Below are 13,654 nucleotides of genomic sequence, written 5' to 3' on the forward strand. Positions count from 1 at the left end.
AGTAAATCTAATGACAACGAGCAGATATAAAGCACAGAGTAGAATTATTCATTTATTTACATTTACTGTGACCTTTAGTAGGTGCATTTTTAATAAAGTCACATCTGTCATTAAGTTTGTGATTAAAATGTAATGAGTGTAATATAATGTTTGTTTGTTTGTTTGATTTTTGTTTTGAGGTAAATATTGGTAAAAAGACCCTTCTGTAAGAAATATGACCAGTCTATGAATCAACCACAAGACAGCACGTATCCTGGTGTGAGGTAAACTGTGGGATTTTTTTTAATGCAATGCATCATCACACATTACTCAAATACATAATCAATAATTTGTATAATTTGCATAAACCCTATGATATGTTCAGTGTTTCATAACACAGAAAACAAAAATACATTTTGCTCTGTACATTTATCTCTGTTATTTATGTAATAATATGGTATTTCAATTTTCCAGCCATGAAGTCCTCAACACGTTCAGATCAAATCTAATGAAGAAGTTTGAGCGTCTGTATGAGGGAACAGCGACGCAGAGAAACCCAACACTCCTGAATGAGATCTACACAGAGCTCTACATCACAGAGAGTGAGAGTGGAGAGATCAGTAATGAGCATGAGGTGAGACAGATTGAGACACAGTCCAGGAGAGCAGCAACAGAGGACACAGCCATCAAATGCAGTGACATCTTTACACCTTTACCTGGACAAGACAAAGCCATCAGAACTGTGATGACAAAGGGAGTCGCTGGCATTGGAAAAACAGTCTCTGTGCAGAAGCTGATCCTGGACTGGGCTGAAGGGAAAGAGAATCAGGACGTCCAGCTCATATTTCCACTTCCTTTCAGAGAAATCAATCTGATGAAGGACACAACACTCAGTCTTTCAGATCTTCTTCAAGTGTTTTTCCCTGAAACTAAAGAAATGGAAATATCCAGTGATGAATATAAAGTGTTGTTCATCTTTGATGGTCTGGACGAGTGTCGTCTGTTTCTGGACTTTAAGAGCAAAGTGAAACTGTGTAATATATCTGAATCAGCCTCAGTGGACGTGCTGCTGGTGAACCTCATTGTGGGGAATCTGCTTCCCTCTGCTCTCATCTGGATCACCTCCAGACCAGCAGCAGCTAATCTCGTCCCCTCTGAGTGTGTCCATCGAGTGACAGAGGTACGAGGCTTCAATGAGCCACAGAAGAAGGAATACTTCAGGAAGAGAATCAGTGATCAGAGTCTGGCCGACAGGATCATCTCACACCTGAAGTCATCAAGGAGCCTCTACATCATGTGCCACATCCCAGTGTTCTGCTGGATCTCAGCCGCTGTTCTGGAGAAGATGTTGAGTCCAGCAGAGAGTGGAGAGATTCCCAAGACTCTCACTCAGATGTACACACACTTCCTGATCCTTCAGACCAACATCAAACATGAGAAGCACTATGAGAAGAAGGTGACAGATGAAGACATGATCCTCAAACTGGGGAAAGTGGCTTTTCAGCAGCTTGTGAAAGGAAACCTGATCTTCTACGAGGAAGACCTGAGAGAGTGTGGCATTGATGTGAGAGAAGCATCAGTGTACTCAGGATTGTGCACTCAGATCTTCAGAGAGGAGTTTGTCTTGTTTCAGGTGAAAGTCTTCTGCTTTGTTCATCTGACAGTTCAGGAACATCTAGCAGCTCTATATGTACATATCTCCTGTACAAATCACAACATAAATGTGTTTGAGCCAATCAAGAAACAGAGTTTTTGGTCTAAAGTGAAGGAATGGTTTCAACTCAGTTCATCAGAACATGTTTCATTATCTGAGGTGCATCAGAGAGCTGTGAAAGAGGGTCTTCAGAGTAAAAATGGACATCTGGATCTTTTCCTGCGGTTCCTTCTGGGTTTGTCAGTGGAGTCTCATCAGATTCTCCTGCAACGAATAATGAAGCTGAAAAGAAGCAGCTCTGACAGCAATGAGAAAACAGTTGAGTACATCAAGGAGAAGATCAGGACCATTGACTCTCCAGAGAAATCCATCAATCTGTTCCACTGTCTGAATGAACTGGGTGACCATTCACTAGTGGAGGAAATACAACAGTATCTGACATCTGGAAGAATAAAGGAAACCAAACTCTCTTCATCTCAGTGGTCAGCTTTAGTTTTTGTGTTGTTGACATCAGAAGATGAATTGAAGGAGTTTCGTCTTGATAAATTTGTTAAAGAAACGAATAATCCTGAAAATATGAAAGTTCTTCAGAAGTTGCTGCCTGTGATTAAAGAATCCAGATCAGTTCAGTAAGTATCAATGAGAACAATCTCTTCACTGTTAAAACATTAAGAAAATCAAAGTTAAAAGCTCATAAATCTTCAGCGCTGTAGCTATTATTTTAGTGATTGGGATTTTGATGTGTTTTCAATACAGAGACACGGTAAAAGATTTCTTCAGGCATTCAAACAAAGTCAGAAAAGTCACAACAATAATTCAGGTTTTCAAATTAAATATGTTAAAATTAACATGTAATTTAAATATTTTTCATTTGGCATAAAAGACCAAGCAGAAATCAAGAGCAACCAAACAAGTGGAGAAGCAGCTCATATATACAGCAGCTCAAATCTGATGAATCAGTTACTGGAGCAAAACAGCAGCTTATTTGAACACACATTTTGAAGACACATTTGAAATCTACAAGAAGTTATTAATAACAATTGTTTGTTATATATACAGTTGCTGGTCATATAATTAGAATATCATCAAAAATGATGAAAGGGACAGTGTGTAATGAACAAATATAATATACAAGTTTCACTTTTTGAATGGAATTAGTGAAATAAATCAACTTTTTGATAATATTCTAATTATATGACCATGACACTCTATATATATATATATATATATATATATATATATATATATATACATATATATATATATATATATATGTTTTTTATGTTTATGTGTGTGTGTTATGTGTATGTGTTATATATATTTTTTTTTTTTTTTTTTTTTTTTTTTTTTTTTTACTGTTACAGAAGGGCATCTGAATGACAAGATTTAGACTCAAACTTACATTAAAACACAAGAACTATCTGCCAGTTCACAGTCCAGAATGTGGATTAGTTTTAAACATGTTAAACCAGTTAGAAGTTAAATTAAATTAATTTCATTTTTACTCCTTTACAATACAATTACCTACATTTACAATTTTATTCAATTAATACATGAATGTTGATTTAATCCAGTCTTAACAATTTTTGTGTGTCAGTTTGCCCATGAAACTTGGAAAATGTTATATTAATAAATGCATGTGCAGTTTTTTTCTCATGGTTTGACTTAATATAATTGTATTGGAATTGCAAATTGTTGTTCATTGCAGCAAGTTGTGTAATTGTTTTTTGACAGCCGTTTGATAGTGTTTCACATGTATGATTTTCATCTCTCTACAGGTTGATTAATTGTGGCGTCACAGATGAAGGTTGTGCTGCTCTGTCTTCAGCTCTGAGATCAAACCCCTCACACCTGAGAGAGCTGAATCTGTCGTGGAATAAACTAATAGATTCAGTGAAGGTGCTCTCTGTTGGACTGGAGGATCCTCACTGTAAACTGGAGATACTGTGGTAAGATCATATTGTATATGACTCACACATGCTATGTAGTGCAGTGTTTCCCAATCGTTTTTCAGCCGTGGCACAGATTTGATAAGTAACCCCCCCACCCCCCCCCCCCAATAATTAAACATTGCATCGTCAGAGTTGGTATTTTGGCTTCATATATGATTTTTTCCATCATTAGAATGAGCAGTTAATCTAAGACAGTAAATCAATTGCATTACATTTTCATCTGGATCCAATGGCGTTATGAGGTTTAGTCACAAGCTCTTTCGAATGCTTTTCATTGGTTACATATTTGTAAAACCCTCAAACAGACATACAGTAACAATGACCAATAGCACTGATAACGAAATGTAATAGAGATATTAAGTTTGTGATAATTTTACATGGCACACCTGATAATCTGACACAGCACACTAATGCAGGGGTTTTCTGTGGGGCACGAGCATCTGCTTATTCAGAGGCATACCCTCGAGTAGACTATTTATGAATTCGAGCCAGCAAATCTTTAGCCATTCACTAGGGGGCAATCACTAGGGGGCCGTGTCTGAAAAGGTTGAAAACCCCTGTCCTAGAGTGGTTGGGAAACACTGATGTAGTGAATAGTGTCATCAATTAAGACAGATTTGCATAAGACACACATTTTGCATGAAATACAGATATAGTGCATATGATAAATATTATGTATCCTGCTTGAATGAGACTTTGTATGTTTTTGTGATTATGTTTTGTGTTCTGTGACATTTTAGATATCAGTGATCCATCAAACATATTGATTTGTGCTTTAAATTTGTACTTTATCTTTAATAATGGATTCACAGCTAAACTGATCTGATCTGAGAGAGTGAAGAGTGTGTCATTGTTCTCTACAGGTTGAGTGATTGTGGCGTCACAGATAAAGGTTGTGCTGCTCTGACTTCAGCTCTGAGATCAAACCCCTCACACCTGAGAGAACTGAGTCTGTCATGGAATAAACTAAGAGATTCAGTGAAGCTGCTCTCTGATGTACTACAGAATCCTCACTGTAAACTGGAGAAACTGAGGTAAGATCTCTCTGATAGTCACACATGTCTTTGTCCCCAGTAAAACATCCTTTAATGTCAGTTCTAAGAATAAAATTAGCAATGTTCAGTTTAAACAAATTTCAGCAGAATTGACTCTGATTAAGTTTATTTCATTCATTTCAATTACATCACATGCTTTGCTTATGATAGTTTGATCAATAATGAACTTTCAGATAACATGTAAAATAGTAATCCAGAGTCTCTGTGACTTACTGCAGGATGAATATCTCAGAGGTTTAGAGTTGAACAGACAAGAGTCTGAATGTGTTAAGTTTTAACTCAGTATTACAGTGATCAATAACTGAATGAAAGTTACAATCACTTCAGCGTTCAGCATTATCATTGATAAAAGGAAAGACCCTCAAGACCTTGTAGTGTGTAACGTGTTTGGCGTGTCACACTAGTATAACGTTCAATATGGGCCAACTGATCAGAAGAAAGGTGCAACTACTGGAGAGAGGAAGGTAACACAGCAGGCGAGTGAATAGCCAACACTGAGCCTCTTAACTGAGTAAAGCTTGATTTTATATTAGAAAATGGTTTTCTCTATTTTCTTTGAATAGATGAATCATGTATGATCACAATTTGACAAAGTGTAAAATAAATTACAGTGTTTCCTCTTATTACTCTTTGGAACTTTCTAGGTACTTGGAATCAGCAGGTTGAACAGTTCAACTCAGAGAAAATTGTTCTGTGGGTGGCTCGCCATATACAAATTGCACATCGTGCGTCCAGCATGAATTCAGGAAACTTGTCACAGAAAAACTCAAATCTCACAAACAAAACGTCTCAGGTTACGAATGTAACCATGGTTCCCTGAGTAGGGAACGAGACACTGCGTCCTCTAGGGGTCGCTATGGGGAACACCTCGTCGTGACCCGTGTCTGAAGCATACAAATGAAAAAAAACACCAACGAGTTGGCCGGCCACAGCCTCTGACGTCACTACCGGTGCGACTATAAAACAGGCACCGGGAAAACACGTTATTCACTTCTTCGTCTGAAGCTTGCATCCGAAGCTTGGCAGGGAGCTAGAGGACGCAGTGTCTCGTTCCCTACTCAGGGAACCATGGTTACATTCGTAACCTGAGACGTTCCCTTTCAAGGGAACTTCGAACTGCGTCCTCTAGGGGTCGCTATGGGGAACAGTATACCCACGCGGCCATGCTGAGGGGAGTGCAGGCCAGAATCATGGCGAACACTAAGTACCAACTCTACCATTTCAATGGGAGTTGCCCCCGGGACGTTAAGACGGCTGTCTGTGACAATACCCCTTACGGCCAAAGGCCTAAGCTACATACCCAACTTAATTGTTAGGGCCTCGGCCCGGTGGTAGAGCTAAAGGCTTGGAATCAGGAAAGATTCCTTTAAAGGGATATGGCTAGGAACCTAGCATTTTATACTAAGTCTTGCCTGTCACACAGGGGCTACAGCTTGCTTCCGCAAAAGCTTGCTGAAGGAGCTGTCTTAACAGATCTCCAGTAGCAACACCCTGTTTAGATAGGTATCTGAGGATACATGGGTGGAGTGGCGCCCAAGATGAACGGGGCTTTTACCAGCTCAAGAAGGGGCACGAAGCAACCGCGCGAAGCCCTCACCATATAGGATTTTAGAAAGAACGCAGAGTACTAGCGTGCGAACTTACCACAGTGTGGATTTCAGAAAGTGTGCAAAGACTTCACGTGCACACTTACCATATCATAAATTTTCAAATACTGTTCTAAGGAGGGGCTCTCGTGGCACTCTGATAGAGCAGCTCATAGATGAAATGGTTTCGCATTTCAAATACAGCTGGAGCGCTCTGGGGAAAAACAGCGAACTCAATCTCATATGAGAAGAGAACTCCGAATTCAGAGTAGCACGCTCATAGGTGACCCTTTTTGTTAAAGGCAGCCGAGCGCGTCCTTGCCTCCCTGAACTTCTCGACCACCATCTCGACGGAGGTACCAAAAAGTTCAGAAGGCGAGACCGGAGCATCGAGAAGAAAGCCCCTTTCCTTCCTCCCTATGTCTGCCAGGTTCACCCACAGATGTCTCTCCGTTACCACCATGGCTGCCATAGACCTACCCATGGCGGAGGCGGCCTGCTTGGTAGCACGGAGAGAGAGGTCTGTGGTGCGGCGCAGCTCGGCTACCTGGTCAGCTGAAAGGCCCTTGCCTTTATCCAGGTCCTTCAGCAGATCAGCCTGATAAGCCTGAAGCACTGCCATTATGTGCAACGAAGCCACAGCCTGACCTGCTGCTGCGTATGCTCTGCCATTTAAGTGGGATGTATCCTGTAGGGGCTTAGATGGCAAAGAGGGAGGTTTAAGATAGGATGTTTCCCCCACAGAGAGATAGCTAGCCAGCGTCTCTTCTACAGGGGGCATCTTCTCATAGCCGCTTTCGCGCATCCCCTCGATGTTGGCATAACTCGTATGCTGAAACCGATGGATGTGAGAAGAAAATGGCCTCTTCCATTCTTTTTCGATTTCTGTGTGTAAATCAGGCAAAAATGGAAGGCTCACCTGGGCTGGAGGGCTATGGTCAGACAAATAACGCTCGTAGAGGCGACCACGCGGCGTCACTTTGCTGGCACGCTTCCATGGCAAGTCCAACTTTGCCGTGGCGCGCTCCATAACCTCTAACAGCTCCGCATATGCAGGGCAGGAAGATTGAGAAGGCTCAGCCTCAGCTTCTTCACCCTCAGACATCTCCTGCTCTTCCTGGGCAGAACCCAGCAGAGCACTAACTTCAGTATCAGAAAGTGTTAATGACAACACATCTTCTTCCTGAAGTTCACTCTCGTCTGCCGTCGAAGAGCGTGAAAGGGAAAGTCCCTCTCTAAACTCCTCAGCGAGATCCACCTGCGATCCCCACGAGCTCATTCTCCTCCGTGCCTCAGCAGCGGCGGGTCCTGAACCGCGGGAAGCAGATGGCTGTCCCTCTTTTCTCGAAAAGAGAGACAGACGAGAGCGTAGCTTTTTCATAGAAAAACGCTCGCAATGCACGCAAATCGCCCCCTCAAGGACGTCGCGTGCGTGCTCTTCGCCCAAACAAAAGACGCAAAGACTGTGTGTGTCATCAGGTGTCAAATAACTCCGACACGGATGTACACACTGCCTAAACGCCTTGCTAGTGGATGCCATGATAATTACAGAGAAAGAATAAAACAGTCAGTGAAGACGAAGAAGAGGAATGACGTGTTTTCCCGGTGCCTGTTTTATAGTCGCACCGGTAGTGACGTCAGAGGCTGTCGCCGGCCAACTCGTTGGTGTTTTTTCATTTGTATGCTTCAGACACGGGTCACGACGAGGTGTTCCCCATAGCGACCCCTAGAGGACGCAGTTCGAAGTTCCCTTGAAAGGGAAACAGCTTTGTAGAAACACAAGGCAGAACAATAATCAATGTTCAATTCAAACAATTTCATCATCAAATCATGTGTGCACTTCAGATAATACATTAACTCAACACTTTAACACTTATTGAACACATTGACACTTAAATACCATACTTTATGATACTTTGTTAGCTCATTAGCAATTTTACACGTGCGTTAGCTTTAGCCCATATGCTATCAACTTCGGCACGCACGCGGCCTATATAAACATACCTCATATCGATTCTCTATCAAGTTCGCAGCACTTTACATGCATTAATATCAAGGTAGTGTTTGAACTGTAACTCACCAAGGAAAGGAATTGATATATTTTCAAATAAGGAAGTTCAATTGTGGCACTTTGATGCTCCGTGCGTCTGCATCGGTCTCTATTTCACAAGCCCCCGCCTTATCCGCTTCTCTGGCGACAGCTTCTTCATGTTATAGGATTAGTTATGAGATTCTGGTTTTTTGTTTTATAGGAACAGTTTAGTATTTATGTTGATTATTTAATGTGGAGGGGGTTGAAGATCACTCCGTGCAGCTGCCTTGTCTCACTCTCTCTCTCCTCTCTCGGAAAATCTAGAACTTTCTCACACACGTTTAGAAAGTGGCAGGTAGGCGGAGCTTACTCAGTTCACTGCTATAACTAACTCTTAAATAGCCCATCACTCTGACACAGTTAATGATCCAATAACTTCTTATAAATTATATTTTCTTTTCTTAATTTTTTTCTTATCTTTTATCTTCTTCACTGATAGCCTGGGTTACCCGGATTACATTCTCCCCGCCTTGAAGCTATGCAGGTCCCACTGCATCTCTTAGGCTGCGAAATCACAGCAGAAGGACATCCACTTTGCATTTTAGGAGAAGCTTCCCCAGGGCAGTCAAAATCCTCCAATGATGCAGTGAACCTGTACTGAGTCCCTGCAGTAAGGGCTGTATGACCAGAGAAAGGGGATTACCCAACTGAGAATACTGAAGCCTTTTTGGTGGCTCATGGTGCCTTTGCGAATGCCTCTGGACATCTTCTCCAACCTGGTCAACCACTATCTGGTCACTCTGAGGGTTTCTCTGATCAACGACTTCATCTTGCAGCAGCACATCAGTCCTGTTATCCTTACTGGAGATCTTAGATGCTGGTTCATCTAATTCCTCTCTCTGTTCCACTAGTCCTGGGTCATCTCCTACCGGTAAGTCACTTAACACATCTACTCCCACAAGATCTATCACCAGTGTATTCTCTCTTTCAGGGTCATCCAGCGGAATTCCCTCCCCAGCGACAGATATGTCGGGTAAGTTCATTTGTAATTTCACTGGAGTAGGTTGCTCAGGGTCTGTATTAATCACAGTCCTCATTTCAGGAGATACTTCTGTCGTCACTCCAACACTTGACTGCTTCTGAGGTCTAGAATAGGGGAGAATTCTACTTTCAACACTTGGTAAGTACTCAGGTGTATAACTTGTATAGTCATCTTCAGATTCAGAATCTTCAGATGTACTTTCAGGGTAATCCACAGGGTAAAAGCAAGTCTTGGTGCAATGTACGAAGTGGCCCATCCTTGCCCTCTGATTGAACGGTATAGACTGGTAAGTCAACAGCTTTCTTGACCACGACGTAAACTTCTTTCTGTCACTTATCTGCCAACTTATGTTTTCCCCTCAGCTTGACGTTTCTAACCAGGACACGATCTCCGACTTCAAGGGATGAGGTGACCACTAGCTCGTCAAACCTCTTCTTATTACGTCCTGCTACTTTTTAAGCGTTCTCACTTGCTACCCTGTAGCTCTCCTGCAGACGATCCTTCAAATTCCTGAAAAAACTTGAGTGAGATTTGGATGAGTTGTCAGCAGGTAAACCGAAGGCCAGATCGATTGGTAGCTGGGGCTGCCTCCCGAACATCAGCTCGTAAGGTGAGAATCCTGTCGAGTCATTACGAGTGCAATCATATGCGTGGACTAACGGTTTCACAAAGTCCTTCCAGCAGGTCTTTCCCTTGTCATCCAGGGTCCCTAACATCTGAAGCAGTGTCCTGTTAAAGTGCTCCACAGGGTTGCCACGGGGATGGTAAGGTGTCGTCCTCAATTTACGGATTCCTGCAATGCTACACAGTTCCTTGATCAGCTTCAACTCAAAGTCGGGCCCCTGATCACTGTGGAGTTTCTCTGGAAACCCGTAATGGACTAGAAAGTTATCCCACAAGCATTTTGCCACGGTTTCAGCCTTCTGGTTTCTGATGGGTATAGCTACAGCATACCTGGTGAAATGATCTGTGATTACTAGAATATCCTTTGTATTACTCCGATCAGGTTCAAGCGACAGAAAGTCCATGCAGACTAGCTCGAGGGGTCTGCTTGTCATTATGTTCACCAGGGGTGCAGCTCGCTCAGGAGGGGTCTTTCGCTTCACACAGTGCTCGCAGATCTTTATCTTCTCCTCCACAGTCATCGCCATCTTTGGCCAGTAAAACCATGACCTAGCCAGGTCCAAGGTCCTCTCGATTCCGAGATGGCGCATGTCATTGTGCAGGGCTTGTAACGCCTTTTTCCGGAAGTCCACAGGTAACACCAACTGATACAGCACACCTCCCCGATCTTGCCTCCTTCTAAATAAAACTCCATTCTTGAACTCCAATCTGTTCCACTCTCTTAGCCATAAGGCTACCTCTACAGGCTCTACTTTCCCATCTGGTTTTCCTCTCAGACTCAAGATGTTTAATATTTTCTTTGAGTTCTGGATCAGCTCTTTGGCATTCCTTCAGCTCCTCTTCAGACATTCGGGTAAGGACCGGAAGACCATGAGCATCCTCTTGCTGAAATTCTTGAGGTACCGCACTAGTACTGAGGGACAGTGATTCAAACACCGTAGGTTGGAAACATGACAGGTCAGGAACATCACAGCTCTGATACACTTGGTGTCTTTCACAGAGGGCTTTCACTGCTGCTGGCAGGATTGTTGGCTGTTCAGATTCTGCTAAATGATGAAGAGTAAATTGCTTGATTCTTTCGCGCTCTTTTTGGGAGACAAAGTCGTCCACAGGCCTGTCGTGAGGACGTCTTGAGAGTCCATCTGCATCTAGATTTCACTTGCCTGCACAATATTGGATTTTGAAATTAAATGTCAATAGGCTGGACAGCCAACTATAGCTGGTCGCATCAAGCTTTGCAGATGTTAAGATATAGGTGAGTGGATTGCTGTCTGTTATTACAGTGAACTCTCTTCCATACAGATAGTCACTGAATTTTGAAGTGACCGCCCACTTGAGCGCGAGGAACTCCAATTTGTGCACGGGATATTTTGTTTCACTTCTTGTTAGTCCTCTACTCGTGAAAGCAATTACTCTCATTCGGCCATCCTGCTCTTGATAAAGGGCAGCTCCAAGTTCAGTGGTACTCGCATCCGTTGTCAACACATAGGGAAGGCTAGGACTCAGCAAATCCGAGGACTGGAGCTGAAGTCAGCTTTTCAGTAATGATGTTGAATGACCGCTGCCATTCCTGGGTCCATCGGTCCCCGAACTGCTCTTTAGGATCCCAGTACTGTATACTCTTCTTTGGGTCTCGTCTCTGTTTTTTCTGCAGAGGGGGATATCCAATTGTAAGGTCATTAAGAGGTCTTGTCATCTTAGAGAAGTCTTGGATGAACCTCCTGTAGTAACCCGCAAATCCGAGAAAAGATTTGAGCTCTTTGAGGTTTCTGGGCCTTGGCCAGGTCTTGAGGGCTTCAATCTTGGCTGGATCCGTCTCGACTCCATTCTGAGATACTATATGGTCTAGGTATTGGACCGATGTTTGGAAGAATTTGCATTTTGTGGGGGGAAAGTTTTAGTCCGTACTCTGTCAGACACTTTAAGACTTGCAGGAGTCGGGCTTCGTGCTCCTCTAACGTTTTAGAGAAGACTATAAGGTCATCAGTGAAGACCAATACCTCTCTCCTGTTAAGATCGCCCATGCACCGCTCCATTAGTCTTTGAAATGAACTTGGCGCATTTGTGACCCCTTGTGGCATTCGGTTGAATTCATAGAACCCTAAAGGACAGACGAATGCTGTTTTCTGTTTATCAGCCTCTTCCATATCAATCTGATAGAAGCCTGACTTTAAGTCGAGGACTGAAAACCATTTGGAGCCAAATAGAACTGAGAGGGCTACTTCCAAATTTGGCAGAGCATATGCATCTTTTATGGTCTGTATATTCAACTTCCTAAAATCAATGCAGAGACGTACATCATTGTTCTTCTTATTTACCACTACTATTGGAGAGGCAAAGGGAGACTCCAATTCTCTGATGACACTTGCATTGAGAAGTTCTTTGAGATGCCTTCTTACTGCATCGACATCTTGGGGATGAATAGGCCTGGACCTCTGCTTGAAGGGCATGTTGTCACTGAGATTGATGTGGTGTTTTACCTTGTCAGTGTGGCCGTAATCCAAATCATGCAGTGCGAATACATCTGGCATGGAGTTCACTAGATCGGTTATTCTTTCCTTCCATTCACTTGATAAGAGAGAATCACCGAAGTCAGGGACAATCTTAGCTTGTGCAGGACTTGAATCTTTGCACACAGAAGTACTCACAGGGTTTCTTCCCTCAAACACACTTTGGACAGTGTGCACTTCAGCCAACACAGCCCTAGGAGGTATTGTTAAATTTACTTGGGTCTCATTCTTAAAGGACTACTGTTATCTGTACCTTGCGTTTCGGAGGTAGGGAATGCAAACAACTAGCTACAGTAGGTAGACATCCAAAACGTCGTTTCTACCGCCGCTCGTACCGCCACCGCGGCGTCTGCAAAGTGCATTTGCAGCTTTTGACCGATGAGTGGCGCTTTAATCATAGGTTTTCAAACAAGCGCATCAAAGCACATTTTCGCAAATAGACGTCACCTTTGCCTTTGCATCAGCTCGTAAGGTGAGAATCCTGTCGAGTCATTACGAGTGCAATCATATGCGTGGACTAACGGTTTCACAAAGTCCTTCCAGCAGGTCTTTCCCTTGTCATCCAGGGTCCCTAACATCTGAAGCAGTGTCCTGTTAAAGTGCTCCACAGGGTTGCCACGGGGATGGTAAGGTGTCGTCCTCAATTTACGGATTCCTGCAATGCTACACAGTTCCTTGATCAGCTTCAACTCAAAGTCGGGCCCCTGATCACTGTGGAGTTTCTCTGGAAACCCGTAATGGACTAGAAAGTTATCCCACAAGCATTTTGCCACGGTTTCAGCCTTCTGGTTTCTGATGGGTATAGCTACAGCATACCTGGTGAAATGATCTGTGATTACTAGAATATCCTTTGTATTACTCCGATCAGGTTCAAGCGACAGAAAGTCCATGCAGACTAGCTCGAGGGGTCTGCTTGTCATTATGTTCACCAGGGGTGCAGGCTCGCTCAGGAGGTCAGGTCTTTCGCTTCACACAGTGCTCGCAGATCTTTATCTTCTCCTCCACAGTCATCGCCATCTTTGGCCAGTAAAACCATGACCTAGCCAGGTCCAAGGTCCTCTCGATTCCGAGATGGCCCATGTCATTGTGCAGGGCTTGTAACGCCTTTTTCCGGAAGTCCACAGGTAACACCAACTGATACAGCACACCTCCCCGATCTTGCCTCCTTCTAAATAAAACTCCATTCTTGAACTCCAATCTGTTCCACTCTCTTAGCCATA

At 43.1% G+C, this 13,654-nt stretch overlaps 1 protein-coding gene across 1 annotated transcript in view; it reads left to right on the forward strand.

Moving 5' to 3' along the window:
* The window catches only part of LOC122139488 (NLR family CARD domain-containing protein 3-like), a 55,769-nt gene that overhangs the window by 2,297 nt on the left and 39,818 nt on the right, over nucleotides 1-13,654 (forward strand). Inside the window, exons 4-5 of the mRNA XM_042737616.1 lie at nucleotides 454-2,262; nucleotides 3,412-3,582. Coding sequence (XP_042593550.1) covers nucleotides 454-2,262; nucleotides 3,412-3,582 — 1,980 coding nt within the window. The remainder of the gene's footprint in view (nucleotides 1-453; nucleotides 2,263-3,411; nucleotides 3,583-13,654) is intronic.

The sequence above is a fragment of the Cyprinus carpio genome, chromosome B13 (genome assembly GCF_018340385.1).
Source record: "Cyprinus carpio isolate SPL01 chromosome B13, ASM1834038v1, whole genome shotgun sequence".
Classification (NCBI taxonomy): Eukaryota; Metazoa; Chordata; class Actinopteri; order Cypriniformes; family Cyprinidae; genus Cyprinus; species Cyprinus carpio.